Genomic DNA, 19,349 nt, shown 5'->3' with positions numbered 1-19,349 from the left:
TATATAAAATAATTTTATATTATTTATTTAAAATTTAAATTATTTTAAAACCTAGTTATATCATTTATCTAATAATTTTAAAATTAAAATTAAAAAAAAGTTTAGTAGAGTTAGGATTCCACTGAAAATACCTCATTTCCACATAAAGGAAATGAGATATTTTTTAAAAAATTAGTATAGTTTGATGTCTGACAGTGATTAAAATCGTTACTGTAAAAATTTTTATGTCTATTTGAAACAAATTAAAAAAAAATAATCAATATATAAATGTTATTAAAAATTTTTTTGTTTGATGTTTTAATTATTAATTTTTTAAAATATTATGATATTATTACAATAGTCTTAATATAAAAATTGATAAGTATAACTTTTTTTTATAAAATATATGACAAAAGCAGCACAAAGAAGTGAATTGGTGAGTAAATAAAAATATATTCATTGATGATTATAAATAAATAAATAATTAAAAATACTAATGGGTTAGATTAAATAAAAAAATAAGGAATTATTGTAATAGTTCATCATATGTATATGAGAAATAATTTTAAAATAGACAACTACATGTCTGAAGAAAATTCAATCTCACTTAACAGTTTTTATTAATAAGAACATCCTTCAATTGCACAATAATTATTTTCAAAACTAAAAAAAATTAAAGATCAATAAACTCTATATGTAAAAAAAAAGTACAATATAATAATAAAGAAAAAAGGATATTTCTAGTGATAATGCAAATATTGAGTTAACCAATATATTGATAAAATTAGCTGGACAGATATTCTTCGGGCTCAGTGCCAAAATATCTATCACCAAAGTTACCAATTCCTGGTAAAACATGAAATTTTTCATTAATCTCTGGATCAACAGCAGATGTAACTATGCGTACTAGAGGAAATGCATAAGCAATTGTATGTACTCCTAAACAAAATAAATAGAAAAATAAGTATAAATGGTATTTCTTTAAATCAAAATTCTACACACCAGATTCAGCCATAAGTAATGAGACTAATAAAATATTTTCTTCAGGAACATCGTGATCTAGTAGAACTCTTATAGCCATCATAGCAGCTGCACCTGTCGCAACCGTAGCATCCATTAATATCACCATATAATCTTTAATATCTTTGGGTAAACGCAGATAGTAAAGCTGAATAAAGAAAAAAACTATTTATTAAATTATAACAAATATATATTGTAAATAAAATAAATACTTCAGGTTCACCAGTACATCGGTTTGTTTGAATTAGGATTTTACCAATTCGTATATCTTTACATACGTCACAAACTGCTTGCTCCATCGTCTCTCCAGCTCGTAAAATAGATACACCACAAATCTTATCACTAGCACATCTTTTACCAGAATAAGGTACACATTGAGGTGTATCTACAGTGACATCCTAATAAAGAAATAACAGTTAAAAATATATCACTAAAATATTTTAATAAAAAAACTACAAACTTTAAATGGTAACAGTGATAATGCAAACTCAATTACAAGTCGAATAAGTCGTTTTGAATAAAATATAAACTCATCTTTGGGAGTATCTTTATTTCTAATGAAAGTGTGTAAGCCTTGTGTTTGAGGAGTGGCTGGTAATAAATGAATAGAGCTAGGTAAAGGTTGGCCAACATATGACATAGCAAGAGTTTCTCTTAACTTAAAACCTCTCTAAAACAGTTTCACATAAATCATTTTCAAATCTATATTTTTTACATATAATAAAAAAACAAAGGATAAAAAATAGCAAAGAAATTATAAATATCACCGGCACTTAGTAGAGATCATTTTTTTTTTTAATTAAAAAGAAGTTATAATTTAGAAGAGTATTCTGATCAAACAAACAAAAAATATATAAGGTAAACTTTTGTGATTTTATTAGATTTAAAATAATAAAATACTTAATACATAGAAATATTTCTATTTTTTTAATCTAAATTTGTACAAGTTTAGCAATTTATAAATAGATGTTAAATCAATAATTGATTATTTAAAATATAATATTATCATAATAATTACCTAAGTTTTAAGTAAAAACTACTTCAAAGAGATTATTTGACTTATTAAAAAAATAATACTTTAAAATTAGGATTAAATATACAAATATTAGCAGGAGTAAAATTATTGAAACATTTAAAAAAAAGTTATCAATAAATAGTACTACCTAAAGTTATAAAATGATATTCTTTTATAATTGATGAGAATATCTTATTGACATTTGGGTATTTTTTTATTTTACTATGGCTCTGAGAGATACCATATTTTGTTTAAACAATTTTGCATAAAGCTGTATATTTTAATTATTTGTTAAAAAAGTATTAATTAAAACACAGTATTTAACTTGTTCAGATTTTGACAACATTTTTAATCATATTCTGATCTATAAAAATTAATTAATTTAGTAGTTTTTTTCAAATCACTGAAATCTAAGATTAGTTTTGAAATAAATTGTGATAACTATTGCATAAATATACAAAAATAATGTGATATAGTTGGAGGGTACTGAGTAAAATAAAATTTAATTATACCCATGTTTAAAAGGTGTTTGATAATAAAGGGTATTGTGATTAATAAACAATTAATTTTTATACAGGAAAAATTAAAAAAAAAAAAATTCAAACAAAATTTTTTTTATCAATATATTCTTTTCTCTAAAAACCAATTAATCTACATTAATTTAAATAACTTAAAAAGGTAACTGTTAAAAGAAAAAGTTAAAGACAATATATAAAAAAAAAAAAATTAAATTAAATATATATATTACTTACTGCTAGAAGTTGTTTATGTACATGGCGTACAATTAATTCAATTGCAACAGTATTGTCGCCTCCTCGAGGTACAATAATGTCAGCATGAACCATAGAAGGTGCTATGTAATGAGAGAATGATGGTTTTACCATATTACAATACTGTTTAAGTACACCTTGAAGGTCTCTACCTCGCCGAGATATATCTCTTTTCAATCTTCTAGCTAATCTTATATCAGCATCAGTATCTACAAATATTTTCATATCTAACATCTGTAAGTAAAAATAATATAGATATATGAAAGATATTTTCTACATATTTTATCATTCAATAGCTATTATGTATTTCTAACTTAGATAATATGTACACTTATTGTTTTTTAGCTTGATATAGAGAAATTTGAGTAATGTGCACACTCAGGGTAATTCTATTATCATTAAACCACTCAATTATTCACAAAATAAACATAATAATAAAAAAGAAATTTTAGTTTTTTTTAGTTACATATATTTCTTAAATTATCAGTTATTAATTACCTTTTAGCAACTTCCTTTATAACTTATTGAGGAGTCAACTTAATTTTATAAATAACCACATATTTATTTAAGTAGCTTATAATGATGAGTCAATAACAACTTTTGGGACATTACTTCAGGAGTTATGACAATTTTTTCAATATTATGTTTATTTTGTGGGTAATTGAATAGTTTATGGAAATAAAATCACCCTGTTTAACAGCATACTAAAATTGAATGTTTTAAATCATATATAATCCATAAATTAAATCATACAAAATAAGGATAAATTGAAAAGAACTAGGTGTAGTGATTAATGTTTAAATAATAAAAAAAAAAAACTTTTCTGGCAGATCAAATATTATAAATGGGGTTACATGCATATAATATATTATAAAGCATTTCTATTTAACGTGTTATTAAATTATTTTGAAATTATGGTTATCTCAAGAGAACAATATTGTAATTTTAATAAATTAACAGTTTTATCACTAGAAAGAACATTAAATTTTTTAATTATGAATAATAGACCAAAAAACCTTTGAGTCCATTTTCTGCATATCATTTAAATGATCTGCCATTAGTCAATCTGTGGTATCATTCAGTTTTTCTGTTCATTGATCATCAATAATTTGTTTTATTAGTATAGAATATACAGTGCAATATATTTTGAAGTTATTTTTTCAAGTAACTTAATAGCAAATATTTTAATATAAATTATTAAACTGAAATAAAAATAAAAAGAAAAAGAAAAATTATAATAAAATATTAATCTATAAAATTGTAACACTATTAAATGCAAAAAAACTATTTTATTATTTTTTATCCACAAACATACAATTGAAAAATAATAATATGGTTATAAATACTTACATTTAACACATCTGTGTTATAAAATGCCAAAATCCCTTCAAATATTATAACATTGGCACCATACATTGTTTTCTAAAACATAGTTTATAAGTATATTCATTTAATAAATTAGTCTTTATTCAATTTTTCCTACAACAAATAACTTATTTATGTTTATAGTGCAAAAACAATGAATTAAACAAAAAATATTGATTTGTTTAACATGATAATGGATTTGTGTATTTAAAATATCAAAATTGTTATACAAAGCAATTAATAAATGTCAAATTAATTTTTTTAATTATTTAAAAAAGAAAAATATAATAAACCTGTTTGATGAAGACTTGTATACAATAACGTGTTGGGGGTTAAGAGGTTGTTACCTCTCTGAAATAACTAGCAATGTTTGAACTTTTAGTTGTGAGAATTTTTTTGTTTATTTAAATTTTTCTAAAAAAAATTTTGGTAAGAAAAAAAAATAAAAGAAAAGAGATGATTGGGATCAGAAATCATTTTATAGGTTTTTTAATTTAACCTACAAATTTTAACTTTCTAACAATGAATTTTGAATATTCAAAACTGGTTTATTACTTTAAATTTTTAATTTATAAAAGTTCAAAAATATTAATTAGATGTTTTATCATGTACCAAACACATAACTAGTTTTTTGTTTTATTTATAGCTTACATATTTTATATTGTACATCTAACTAAAAAATGCGATATGAGGTCAGCTGATGTGAGTGTGGATGATGTGGGAGATCGTGTCAAGTGGAAGTTTAGGAAAAGGATGGCCGACCTAAGTAGTTGGGATTAAGGCGAGGAAGAAGAAGAAGAAGACATCTAACTAAAAATACTTGAAGAAAAAATATAGAGGATATATTTTTTTTACTAAGCATAAATGTATTAACTAACTGTTCAGTTAATAAATTAGAAATAATTAGATTTTTTAATCATCTTTTTAAAGAAAAAATAAAACTAAGTTTGAATGAAAAAATCAAGTTATATATTATAAAATTTTTTGTTAAATATTTGAATTAATTTCAAAGTTATTAATTTTTGCTTACGGTTTTTGTTTCTCTAGAATGAGTGACAAAATTATATATAGGCACTTCAGCTTTTTTTCCATCTTTTAACCTTTGTAAAGTAGCAGTTAAAAGTTCAAAATCAAAAGCTTCAGGATGATCAAAATTATACTCATTTCTAGCAGCTTTTTCATGTTGTTCTTCAGTTAATACCTAATTATGTTTATATTATTAGATTTGTTTCAACAGAATGTTTACAATAGCCAAACAAATAATGATAATCATGTTATAAATACAAGTATTAAGACTGCACCTTATAAAATGAGTCCATGCTAAGCAATACAACCCATGGTACATCTAATGATTCTATTATTTTTCTAGCCACAGTAGTTTTACCAGAAGCACTGCCACCACATACACCTAAATATCAGGTGTATTTTATTATTATATATGCAGAATGATTATTAGCCCATGTGAACAATATTAAATCAATATTTTAAAACAATATTGAATTATTAGAAATTAGAAAATACAAATATTTATTATTATGGCATAATTAATAATAAAAGTAAACAAAATAAAAATGTAAAATAATTATAATTACAAGTTAATGTTAACCTAATATTAGAAACTTTAATTTAGTCAACACAACTTTTTCATAAAAAAAAATAATACATTATCTAANAAACTTTAATTTAGTCAACACAACTTTTTCATAAAAAAAAATAATACATTATCTAAGGTATTTTTAAATTAAACATACCAATAACAAATGGTTCTACTTGTTGTCCTGCAGTGTTATACCATGGAGGACGACCTGCAGTATAAATTGTTCGTGTTTGAGATTGTAAAACAGATTCTGTTGCAGTTTTTTTTGTAGACTGGCTGACAGATGTTGTCCTTTGTCTTAAAGTTCGAGGAGACTTAAGCATGACTATTAATTAAAAAAATTAAATAAAAAAAAATTTTTTTTTTAATATTTTTGAGGTATACCTGAAGGAGGTGTGCCAGTAGATTGCTTAGATGGGGACATACTAGATGATATTATGCTGTCACTTTCTTCATCGTCATTATCTATAACAACAGAAATCTCTCCAACAAGGTCTCTATACTCAGTCAAATCACTAAAACATAAAATTTATGTATTAACATTTAAGCTAACATATAAAATGTATGAGAAAAATAAAGATTATATTCATGTGACATAGTTTTATTGCAGTAAATGTTATACAAATATTTATGAGATGAATTCTGAGATGTACTGAATTAATAGTTAATTATTAATAGCATGACCTTACAAATGGAAAACATCAATAAAAATATGTATGCAAAATATACATTCACTGACCTTCAAATAAATACACTAATTAAATTATTATACTGTATAGAATATTTAAAAAATAATACTCACCTATCAGAACTGGCAGAACTTGGTGGATCAAATGGTTGTATTTTAGCAGTCATGTTTAAAATCTAGTATAATAAATAGGCATACTTAATAATAAAAAATTAGAATATTTGCTAATTGATAAATGTATTATATACCAATGTCAAATTTTTATCAAGCAACAGTATTAAATTTTCAATTTTTAGTATATTATGTTAATTTAAATACTTAAAGTAATATTATAACTAAATGAACACCCAAAAATTAAAATAATAAATTTGTAACAGTTAGTAATAAAAAAATAAACATTGTAAGCGGTAAAGTACTTAGTTAAACATTATTTTTGTCAAAAAAAAATTACAAATAAAGATTAATCGAACCAATTCAATTAATAGCCTACAAATTTCTAGTTCATACTTGTTTGTTTCGTAACGATGAAAATGAATAAATAAATGTGCAATGCACAATATGACATGTCATATCATATCAATTAAAGGGTACAATTTTGATAACATTAATATACATTTGTAGTCATCGGAAATTTGATTTAATAACCACTTATTAAATCGAAAATTAGAAATAATATTGATGTTTTTTTATATTTAAATACTTTTGTTAATTTATCAATCATAAAATATTTTTATGTCCTCCCTTATATCTTATAAGGGTATTAATTTTTTTTTTTTTTTTGAATAGAAACATACATAATTAACTAGCTTATTTATTAGATAGTAATCTAATTAAGAAAATGTCTGGTCAATAACAACTTTTGAACCAGTATTTAAGAAGTTATTAAAAATTTTAAGTAAGGACTCGTAGTGACTACTATTTTCATTACTAAATATTTTTCGGCCTCACTCATTCCGCCAAGGTATAAACATTTGACAAGGAATTACTATTATTATCATATTATCATTATCATGTAATAATATGGTCTATTAGTAATATACTTATAGTATATCAAAGGAAGTGTATCTCATTAAGCGCAATGCCATTATTTCGAAAATCTTTTTAATGTCTTAAATTTGTAATGAGTTAGTTCATAACGATTTAACTTCGGAAATATAATAACTGTTTAACAAAGACTTTAAATCATGTACTGTTAAAAGATAAATAGAATATTATATATAAATATATATATATATATTTAAATGTAAGGAATTATTCTTATCAGATTTGAAATACCATCTATCGTCACTATACAATTTTCCTGTGAAATTTAAACATTATTATAAATATTAGTTTCTATTCTTTTCTATATATTTTTTTAATCATGGCTGAAAATATTTCTGAAAAACTTTTAAAAGCTTTAGATTGTCTGTTACTCGAAAATTTTATTGTTCAAGATAAAACTCTGTTAGAAAAATTGTTGAGCAGTTTAATTGTTGATGGTTTGTAGTTAAGATAATAAAATAAATAATATATTTAATGTTGTAATGCTAAATATTTTAGATACTGTGTTGAAAAAAATAGCATTATCTGTACACACTAACTGGCTTTCAAAAGTTTTGGATATTTGTGAAAAACAATCAGACAAATCTGAATTTGTTGTCAGGAATCTTTATTCATTTGCTTTGAAATATATGGCAATATTAGTTAGATCTAAGGATAATTTTGAAATGATGATGCATTCAAACATAATACAACTTATGATTAAACAAGTCAACAATACTAATATTCTTAAAGATTCATTAATTTTTAACTCTTACATATTTTTATTAAAAATATTAAATATCCACAAACAAGGAATTATATTTGTAAATGAAGAATGTAAGTATTAAATTTGGTATATAGTATACTATAAAAAATTTTCCTAGTCTGAGATAATAATATACTATTACCATAATGAAAAGCTCTTTTATTAATTATTTTTGTGTAAACCATGTTTAGTACTTCAACATTTGTGTTATAAATGATAAATCCTGTTGTCTTAATAAACTATCACATAAAAATTGTTAATTTATTAATTTATCTATACTTAAAAGTTATACATTTTTTATTTTTTCAGATTTATGGTCAAAGAATTTATTCATCAACGATGCAAACTTTGTTATGGGAAAATTTATGGAGCTACAAAATATTCAGTATATTTCTGAGTTTATATATAAATCTTTTGAATTGGATGTTGTTAATTGTAGTAAAAATATTCTTAATCATATATTTTTTGAATTAAAAAATGTTGATCACATTTTAAAAAAAAATGAAATAAAATTGTATAATAATTTCAATTTTTATGCTAAAATATTAATTTTTACTTTGGAACGTTTTTTGGGTACGGAATATCAGCCTAAAGCTTATGAAGTTATAATAGTAAATTATGTTTTTAAAGATATACTCATCAAAATGAACAAACTGATTAAATTAGCTCCATTTTTATCAAAAAGTTATATTACTTTGCACTTATTGTTTGACTGCTATACTATATGGCCTAGTTTAGATACTAGAAGTATTTTAAAATCTAATTTTGTTTATTTGGATTGGCCAAATGATCTTCAATTTTATAAGCAAGTTAATAATTGGTATATTCAAGCAATAAAATATATGAATATTATGAAACTCAACAAAACTGATTTATTTGAAAAACAGCTTATATTTGATCAGGTAAATTGATTTGCTTTTTAATAAATTCAGGAAATATTAGATAAATTCTGAGACTTGAAACTTACAATTTGTATTTATGATATTCTTTTTGAAAATAAAATTATTTTTAGAGATTTATTAAATGTTTAGTATATTTCTACATTTTTAAATACTCAATATGAGTTCTTATAAAATAATAGCAAGTAATAATATGTATTTTCAGTTGAGATACCTTGAAGAATTTATAAAATATACAAGTAAAAAAATATGTGATACTGAAAACAATATTGATTATAATTATATTACCAAATGTAATGAATTTGTTTGTGATCCAAAATCTATAAAAGAAATGACCATATCTGCCCTATTCAATACAATAGATGTTTTACATTTGCTTAAACAGGTACACTAAATTCTTTATAATAATCATATTGTTGGGAAAATCTAAAAACAGTATCCGACCATAGTTTTTATTTTAGAAGAATAATATTGTTCATGTAGAGGTTTTATTTAGATAATATTTTATTGTTATAAAAAAAAATATATTGTTTTCTTTAGGAAACATTAAATTGTTTGAATGAGCTATTTTCAAATTTTATGGACTTGTTAATTCAAAAAAACTTATGGTTTGAAAAAAATCAAAATTTTTCTGAAATACATAAGTATCAAGATATTTTAGAGGTAATACCTTATGTATTTCTGTGCTGGACAAAACTACTTGAAGTCCAAAGTTTACAAAAAATAATTTCAATACCTTCAACCTTTATAAAAAGCCAAAATCAATATATACAGAAGTCACGCGATTTGATTCTATTACAGGTAAAATATGTGTAAAATTTTCACAACTTTAATCATATAGTAGACTAATATTTTAATTTTCAGAATATTTTAAAATTCACATGTACAACATTAAAATTATTGAATTATAGTGAGTCAATTATTAATTTAGATGATTTTAATGATCTTTTTAAAACTTTAAGCATATTATTATTGGATAGAAGATCAGAAATTCGAGACAGCTGTTTAGAATGTTTATCAAATATCAAACAGGTTTCTGCTAAATATGACACAGGTGAATAATAATAAAAATATTTGTTATTTTGTTAAAAATATGTTATTAAATTGCTAAACAAATGTTGTTATTTAATTTAATTTCTGCACAAATTATTATTTAGTTTCATTTATCCTTGAAAACCAGTTGCCAGTAGCTGTGTATAATACTGCTAAGCATGATAATGATTCATTTGTAAAAGCTAAAGCCATTGAATGTCTATCAAATATGGTTGCTATAAGTGAAGTTGGTACAATGCTATTAAATAAAACAGATCTACTAGTAAGAAATTATTTATTATTATTATATAATATTATAACAGTGTAGCGAATATAAGAATATTTAGATGGATGAGTGGAGTGACTAGAGAAGATAGGATAAGGAACGAACATATAAAAGAGAGTATAGATGTAACGTCAATCACGGATAAGATGAGAAAAAATAAACTTAGAGAGTTAGATAGATCATGTTATGAGAAGAGAGGAATCAAAAGCTATAAGATCAGTTTTAGAAATAAATGTTGATGGGAGAAGAGGTAGAGGAAGACCAAAAAAGAGATGAAGGGATGTTATTAAATGTGATATAAAGACGGCTGATGTGTGTATAGATGCTGTGGGAGATAGTGTCAAGTGGAAGTTCAGGATAAGGATGACCAACCTTAAATAGTTGGGATAAAGGAGTGGAAAAAGAAGATATAATGTTGCAATAAAATCTTACATTTTCATTACATTGAGTAAAAATATGTTACAAAGGCTGAATTTATTTCATTTCAACTTTAATAATTATTTGTAATTTTTCATAGGTTGCCCATTATTTATATATGAAGATTTTTTTTTCAGAATTTGAGAAGGGCCCTTGAAAATTTTATTCCGTAAAATTTTAGCTTTATATGTCATAATTAACGGGTACGCTCTAAACTCTAAGTTTAAATAAATTTTTATTTTTCAAAAAAAAATTTTTTGTAGAATTTGTAATTTATTAAAACAAAAGTTTTTCTAAATTTATTGTACTGTGGTAGTTTTTATAAAAGCTGGAAAACTAAATAAAAGTTATATTTTGTGAAAATTGCTTGTATTTCAGTATTTGGCAATTATTTCTCTAAATATATAGTGTTTAGTAAGTAAGGAAACGGGTTTCTATTGTTCTTATTGTTTGTAACAATTAACAATTATGTTTTATATAAATAGGATATTTTTCTCATTCATTTTTTGGTTGATAATTTTTTTTTAAATTATTTTAATAATTCCAAATAAATGTATGTATATTTAAAATCAGTTGTTATTTTAGGAGTTTTGTTTGGACACAATGCAATGGGAACCTGAAGGAGTTATACGACGTCAAGCAGTAAAACTCATTACAACTTTTTACAATTTTAATTATCTAAGGTATTATTAAAAAAAAAAAATAAATAAAAATTAGAATATCATTAAGTTTATTTCAGTGATCTTTAATAATTTTATGCTTAAAATTTTTTTTACATACATATAATAATTAATTATTTATCAATTAAAATAATAAAAAATAATTATGTTCTTATCTTACAGTGAGTCAGTTTTCAATGAAATATGTGTAGTCATGGTACATGTTAGTATTAAAGATCCTCTTTGGGAAGTAAAAAAATTTACATATGATTTTTGGAGTTGTGTAGTTTGTAAGTTAACTAAAGAAACTTCATATTCAGAAAATTCAAATGAATTATACGATTTTATCAAACTTGGTGAAGTTGGTTGTTTACATGTAAGGAATTATTATTTATTGTTTATATTAGTAATATTCGAACCAAACTTCTACAATCAAATATCAAGCTGAATTTGTTGAAATATAATGTGAAAAATGTTTTGCCTGTAAATGATTAAAATTGATGTTTAGTTCGGTTCAAGTTTGACTGAAAAACTAAAAGTTCAGTTCAGTTTGAGTTTATAAGTTTAAGTTAGGATCAGGTTTAATTTGACAAAAATAAGGGTTCATAACATCATTAATTTATGCATAAATAATTTTATGAGTAATTTTTGGTTAATATGAACTCTTATCATCAATTATGATAATATCAATTATGTTTCTTATTTTTTTAGGTACTTCACACAGCATTAAATGATGAATGTGATTTGGAAGTTCAAAAAAGTGCTATATGTATATCAAAAAAATTACTAAACTCATCTATTTTTATATCTAATACAAAACAGCCTATTTATAATAATAGTATACAACATAATCAAGAAGACCATAAGACCAATAGTTTGTACTTCAATAAAGTAAAAAAAGTAAGACAGTTTGACTCATCTGATAGAGTTTTAAATTCTATTTCATGTTCATGTGACAATGAATTATTGCCAATCCTTAAAAACTCAAGTAATGGAAATATATATCCTCAAGAATTTTCCCTAAGGTTAAAAACTGACGATTACATCTCACCTAATCAATTTTTTGATTTCATAAGTGCTTATGATTTTGATAATTATAATACTAAGAAACAATGGCTTATTGATACAAGAAGTGGATTAAATTCAATGTTGGATGATGTAATTGGACAATCACACAATATTTTTATTGAAGGAGCTGATCTATTAGATTGCTATTAAGTTCCAATTTTTTTTTTTTACAACTACCAAATGGCTTTATTATTTAAACAAAATAAGAAATATATCTTGATTGTTTGATTAATAATTTGCAATTGAAAGTTCCAATGATCTCGATTTTACTTTTTAAATATTTAACATTGTAACATCAAAATATATATTATATATAATTGTTAGTTTTGTGAGAACTCATGATTTGTAATAAGACTAATTGTCAAAAATTAAGTAATATAAATAAATTCATGAAAGTATGTTGTAAAAAATATTTATTTAACCTGTTATTAAAAAATAAATATAATTATACTTATTTAGATTAGTATAATTTAGAATGTTAAATAACATTAAACATTTTGTTTTCAATAATAGTAAAAATGATTATAAATTTTGTGATATATTATTGTTACCGAAGAAGACTATATAGACAACTTTGAATTTATAAATTTTTGTATATCTAATTAATTTACAATTAAAAATATGTTTTTATGTACTAAAATAAAATTAGACATATTCTCACCTTTTTTTGCTCTTCTCTCCCTCTTTTTAAGTTAGGTATATTATTGTAATAATAATATATAATATAATAGCATGAAAATATAAGTAAATAGTTTATTTATTTGTGTGTTTGTTTAACACTTCTCTTAAAAGATATTGCTTGAATAAGAAAAAATGGGAATATCTATGTAGTTCAGCGCAACAGAATGGAACATCTGTACCTACGTATAGGGCCGCATTTAGGAATTATACTACTACCTATTGAGTAATAAATATGACCAATTTATTTTGCTCACAAAAAAATTTTTCCTTAATTTTTAAACTTCGATGCGAATCTGAGTAAGTATTAATTTTACTAAAATGTATTTTTTTTTGTGTGTCTGTTACCACTTTTTCTCAGCCCTCACGGAAACGATTTCTTTTAATGATACGCCAAATCATTATTAAATTTAAATGGCATCTATTTTATTGCCTTTCTATGACTTCTAAATCTTTTTGCATTTTTATGGCTTCTAATTATTTTTCATTTTTATGGCTTCTAATTATTTTTCATTTTTATAGCTTCTTATTTTTAATTTTTATGGCTTCTCATTTTTACATTTCTATGGTTTCTCAATTTTACATTTTTGTGGCTTCTCAATTTTTTTTCTTTGCATTTTTGTGGTTTCTCAATTTTTGTATTTTTATGGCTTCTCATTTCTACATTTCTATGGCTTCTCATTTTTGCATTTTTGTGGCTTCTAATTATTTTTCATTTTTATAGCTTCTTATTTTTAATTTTTATGGCTTCTCATTTTTACATTTCTATGGTTTCTCAATTTTACATTTTTGTGGCTTCTCAATTTTTTTTCTTTGCATTTTTGTGGTTTCTCAATTTTTGTATTTTTATGGCTTCTCATTTCTACATTTCTATGGCTTCTCATTTTTGCATTTTTGTGGCTTCTAATTATTTTTCATTTTTATAGCTTCTTATTTTTAATTTTTATGGCTTCTCATTTTTACATTTCTATGGTTTCTCAATTTTACATTTTTGTGGCTTCTCAATTTTTTTTCTTTGCATTTTTGTGGTTTCTCAATTTTTGTATTTTTATAGTTTCTCATTTTTTAAAATTTTTATGGCTTCTTAATTTTACATTTCTATAGCTTTTCAATTTCTTAATGTTTAAAGACTAAAAATAATAATAATTCGCTCAGAAAAATGCAACTCTTCTGTGCTAGGTTATTTTAACTGCTTGTATTGCTTAAAATGAATCATAGAAAGTAATTACAAAATAGTGAGTTAATTAATATTTAAAGTATTTTTTTGATAAGAAAGAATTTTTAAAACCAAATCTTGAGTGTTTAAAATAATATTGTAAAAATTAATATCTACAAAAATTTTTTTTTAATTATAACTGATATTTTTTTAATTAACCCTTATACAGAAGGGTTCAAGTTAAAACATACAAAAAGTAGATCTTTTTCAAAAATATTTGGCGTCACCTACGCTTATCGGCACCGGAATTATATACAATGAAAATGATTCATTTCTAATTTTTAAAGTATTTATTTTCAAAAAGTTTGATTTGATAATAGGTTTCAACTACAAATTTAAATAATTTTACTTTGTTATTTATTAATTTTTAAAATCTATTTGTGCATGCAACAACTAGTCTATAATATTCCAAATTTGTAATATTGCTGTATAAAAACTTTCAAAAAAAAAGATTTTTTAGTTTCACCAAAATTTAATAAGGGTTTTTTACAAAATTACAATCAAATTTTATAATACGCTCTATTGATTAGATATTTTTAACAACTTTTTTATTGGTTTTTTTAGTTAAAGTAAATCAAGTTCTGAAAATTTTAATTGTAGAATCTTTTTAAACACCAAAAATTACTTAGAAATTATTACTATGATTTCTATTCAAGTGATTTATTACGATAAAAATGAAAACAAATATTGAGCTTTACTGATAAATTTACTATAAATAGTAATTATAAAATTTCCTGATTATATAGTAATTTTAACAATATCATTTTTTTAATTGTCATAAAATTTTCTATTTAATGAAGTTAATTTTAAACTTGCAAATTGAGCTAAAAGTCACGGTCATAAATTTTAGTTTAATAAATAATTAAATTAATAAATTTATATTAATAATTATAAATTAATTTTCGTTTTTAACTAATTATTAATTATATAAAAAATTAGCGTAGATGGAAAAAAATCTAATTGCAGATTTTTCTTATCGCGAAAAATGAGTTAAGAAAAGTAGATTTTCGACTCTGATGAGATTGTAGACCATTTATTCATAATTAACAACAAATTATTTAATATTAGTTATTTAATTAAAACACTGCCTTGATATTAAGTTATGCATTCACTTTTATATAATATTTAAAACTCTAAATATTTTGTTTATAGATCAGATTTAAAAAAAAAATGATTAGTTACAATGACTGGCTTGAATAATTTTAACCGAGAAACAATGTTTGTTTATTTAAGAAATAAAATAATATTTTAATTCAGTTCATTTTGAACTTCCACGTGTATTTTTACATTGTGATTACGACGTACAATTTTTTTCGTAAGATTACTATGTTATATTTTTCATATCGTTAAAATTTTTATTTCTTAACTTTCATTTTTTTTATCGGATGAATTTCATTAAAATGATGGCCACTTTTTCTATTTTTTCGTCTATAGTGCTTGTTTATTTTTTTGTTTCTATTTCAATTGTTCAAGATCTTGCTTTTAGTGGTATTTTAGTTTTAATATTTCTTATATTTTTTGACGATGAACTTTCTCAGCAGAACAAAACTATAAAGTCGAAAACTAGACCAATTACTATATCAATTTCGACAACAGACATCAATATTACACCTGTTATACTAATATTTTATCAGATCAAAAGTTAATAGAGACATCCACACAAATTATTACTGTCGAAATCGAAGAAAACATTTTTGAGAATAATACATCCGACAGTTCCATTGAAACGAACCTAAACAGTGCTTCTTTGAATATAACACACCTCCATCTACCAAAAAATGACTTTACCGACGATGTCACCCTCTACCAGCTCCAAAGCACTACAGATGTGAGTGAGAATAACATTTTGACTTAAATAAGTCACTCAATTGAATCAATTGAATCACATACATCAGATTATTTACCAGTAACGTTTCGCAAATTAAACAGTACTTGGACAGTAATAGCTCCAATAAAACTAGCTCTAATGATAATCTAAAGCACTTATGGAAAAAAAGACACATTTGTTTAAAAAATTTGATGACAGAATTTTCTTGGACTATGGTAATTTATTAATACTCTAGTAATATTTATTTTTTAATGTTAACTATTAATTGGAATCATTTTATTCCATGTGCCCTGAAATTTTGAACAAGCATATTGTCAAGAAGTGTGTGGGATACAATGTAGCAATGGACCCGTTTTATGGCGCTGAAGGTAACGCAATTCAGTAAGCAATGAAATATAAAAAAGTGATCATGATAGACATTGTCACGAAAAAATTGGAATTTGCCAAGAAGAATGCGGAAATTTACGATGTGAGGGGTAAGATCGAATACATCGAGGGTGATTTTTTCACTTTAGCTAAAGACTTAAAGAAATACAAGGCTGAAGTCATTGTAACTTTGCCTCCGTGGGGAGGACCGTCGTACAAAAATCATAAAGCATACAGTTTGGAGAAAAATATATGTAGTGAATACAAAGGTGGCGGTCGAACGATCTTCGAATTGGGCCGAAATATTGCTCCAAACGTAACACATAACTAAAGTACTGATTGAAATGAAGTAAGTTTTCTTTTTCATACACAATACATATAACAGTTAATATTTTTCAATTCATTTTTTAGTTGTTCGAATTAGGAATATTTAGTATTATTAATTTAAAAAACAATTTCTTTTTCATTTTATATTCAAAAATATAAAAACTTTAAAATTCCTTATTGTCAAGTAAAAAACTACGAAATTTCCTTGTTTTAGTCAGCAACATACATGAAATAGAAATAAACAAATTTTTTTTACATAATTTGAGGCATTTTTTATTATATAGAACTAATATTATAAAACTAATTTTAATTGCATATTCATTTTTCGAATTAATAAAACTGTTTTACAATACAAATTATTTATTAAGACACGTTAACATTGATTTTTACAATTGTGAGAAAACAAATATAATAGTTAAAAATAAATAACAATCATAAAATAAAAATTGTGTAATAGAGACACAAAATTATAACACACATATAATATTGAAAAAATTATGTTTTTACTATGAAAATTATTTTAAAAAAATAATTATAAATACAAAAAAATCATATAAAGAATGAAATTATAGATAGTTTCTTTAAAAATTAAAGTAATATATTTGTTTGAAATATAAATAAATAACAATTATAAACTAAAGCACTGAGAAAAAAATATTAAATAAAAATTTCTATTTAAATAATTACTATAAATGTATTGTTTGCAAAATTTTTATGTCATTTTCACAAAAAGTCTATATATCAGAGGTAGCACTAAGATTTGCTCTCATGGAACTTGTGTTATAACAGTCCGACTCCCCATACATATCTTTTTTTTAATCAGCTGCAGACAAGGATTCGTGTTACTATCATAAACTTACTATTCTACATAATGGTTGTTGTATGAACTTGAGCTAGGAGTCAAGTTCATACTAAAATAAATTATATAAAATACTTTTTGAGAAATTAAAGCAAATACTCCATAATTTTAAATATCTATAAATTTCGACTTTTTAAACATTTTTTCTTAAAGGTTTCATAATTCTTTTTATAAATAAATCAAACAAATTATTTTTTTTTATATAATTACCTTAGGTGTTTATCTTTCATTTGGTACACGTTTTATAAAAATTAAACTCTATACCTGCCCATAGAGGTGATTCAAAATAGCAACAATTGCAACATAACTTTTAATAATGTTCGGAAAATACTGTGGCCTTTAAACATATATTAAATTTAATCATATATTAAATATTATTACATATTTGAATTTTGTAATTAAGTATAAATTGTCCTTGTAGCTAGTAAACTATAATAATCGCTGTAAACGAGTTTTTTGTGTTTTTTTCTAAATTCTTTTTAACGAAGAAAACAATTTAAAATTCGTTTGTTTTTTTCTATTAGATTAAATAATTTCAATGAATATCACAGACCCCATTTTTAGAGTCTCTTCTTGTGAGAAGGATATTCTTACTCGTATTACTAATTTTTTACTATGTTTTTTTTTGTGTCTATCATTCATTTTTTTCAGCTTTCACTTAACCAATAGATAGTATCTAATTAATGATATTACCTTTAAAAATTAAAAAATATTTCTCCTTTATTTAATAAAAATTTCTTTACCAAATAAATTTCTCCATATAGACAATCAAAATCATTCATTCTTTTATAATTTATAATTTAAATCGCCAAAAAATTTAAAGTAGTCAAAATTTATGTAACCGCCCCATGGCAGAATCATAAATACGACCATGATTATTTTTTCATTTACACCGATTTCTAATTAAAATATAATTAAGCGGTCTCATGTGACGGATTCGAAAGGTCTTTGTACTTTTCAATCTGATGGGTTTATATAAGTTAAAATTAAGCTAGAGTCCTTTTACTTTGGGTGTTTAGATTCATCTCACGGAAGGACTACGCTAAAAGTTGGTTATCGTTGCCGGTAAGTGTAGGTGACGCCAAACATTTTTCTAACTAATAATATTTGTTTGTTAAATGCATATTATTTTGAATAATACCGAAAAATTAAACTTAAAGGCAAAATCAAATGGATAGAGAATTCCAAATTTTCATAATTTTAATTTACAAATAAAACTAGTGCATATTATAAAANTGGATAGAGAAATAAAACTAGTGCATATTATAAAATATCAGCCAACAAAGTCATTATTTATTATATAATTCATTATTTTTGTTATATAATATTAATTTATATAATAAATCAGGGTTGTCATTCAGGTGAAAACTAGAGTAGTAACTGACAGATCCGATTTTTCCGTGGGACTAATTATTATTTTTAACTTATAGTATGTCATATCAATTTTATGTTGAAAAAGATCTACTCTTTATACGTATGTTTTAACTTGAA

At 23.3% G+C, this 19,349-nt stretch overlaps 2 protein-coding genes across 3 annotated transcripts; one reads left to right on the top strand and one right to left on the bottom strand.

The window, feature by feature from the left end:
• Positions 1-566: 566 nt before the first annotated feature.
• Positions 567-7,019, bottom strand: LOC126903936 (uridine-cytidine kinase-like 1). Of its 2 annotated transcripts, none has more exons than XM_050682516.1 (12): positions 6,942-7,019; positions 6,549-6,610; positions 6,131-6,261; positions 5,901-6,071; positions 5,451-5,557; positions 5,180-5,350; positions 4,135-4,206; positions 2,767-3,018; positions 1,460-1,669; positions 1,212-1,397; positions 982-1,147; positions 567-918 (listed from the first exon to the last, which is right to left on the bottom strand). In XM_050682516.1, exons 1-12 carry the CDS (start codon positions 7,002-7,004, stop codon positions 764-766), a joined length of 1,746 nt encoding a protein of 581 aa, XP_050538473.1. In that variant the 5' UTR covers positions 7,005-7,019; the 3' UTR covers positions 567-763. The 2 variants fall into 2 exon arrangements, with proteins under 2 accessions (XP_050538473.1, XP_050538474.1); XM_050682517.1 differs by lacking the exon at positions 6,942-7,019 and adding an exon at positions 6,683-6,898.
• Positions 7,020-7,096: 77 nt separating this feature from the next.
• LOC126903935 (uncharacterized) lies at positions 7,097-13,173 on the top strand. Its single transcript, XM_050682515.1, has 10 exons — positions 7,097-7,915; positions 7,977-8,294; positions 8,533-9,125; positions 9,328-9,507; positions 9,663-9,923; positions 9,987-10,176; positions 10,280-10,437; positions 11,443-11,540; positions 11,700-11,892; positions 12,228-13,173. The coding sequence occupies exons 1-10, from the start codon at positions 7,798-7,800 to the stop codon at positions 12,732-12,734; spliced, it is 2,616 nt and encodes an 871-aa protein (XP_050538472.1). The 5' UTR covers positions 7,097-7,797; the 3' UTR covers positions 12,735-13,173.
• Positions 13,174-19,349: the final 6,176 nt, after the last annotated feature.

Source organism: Daktulosphaira vitifoliae, unplaced genomic scaffold (genome assembly GCF_025091365.1).
Source record: "Daktulosphaira vitifoliae isolate Bord-2020 unplaced genomic scaffold, ASM2509136v1 Scaffold_4, whole genome shotgun sequence".
Classification (NCBI taxonomy): Eukaryota; Metazoa; Arthropoda; class Insecta; order Hemiptera; family Phylloxeridae; genus Daktulosphaira; species Daktulosphaira vitifoliae.
The sequence above is the reverse complement of the archived record's forward strand: the minus strand, read 5'-3'. Positions and strand labels throughout refer to the sequence as shown.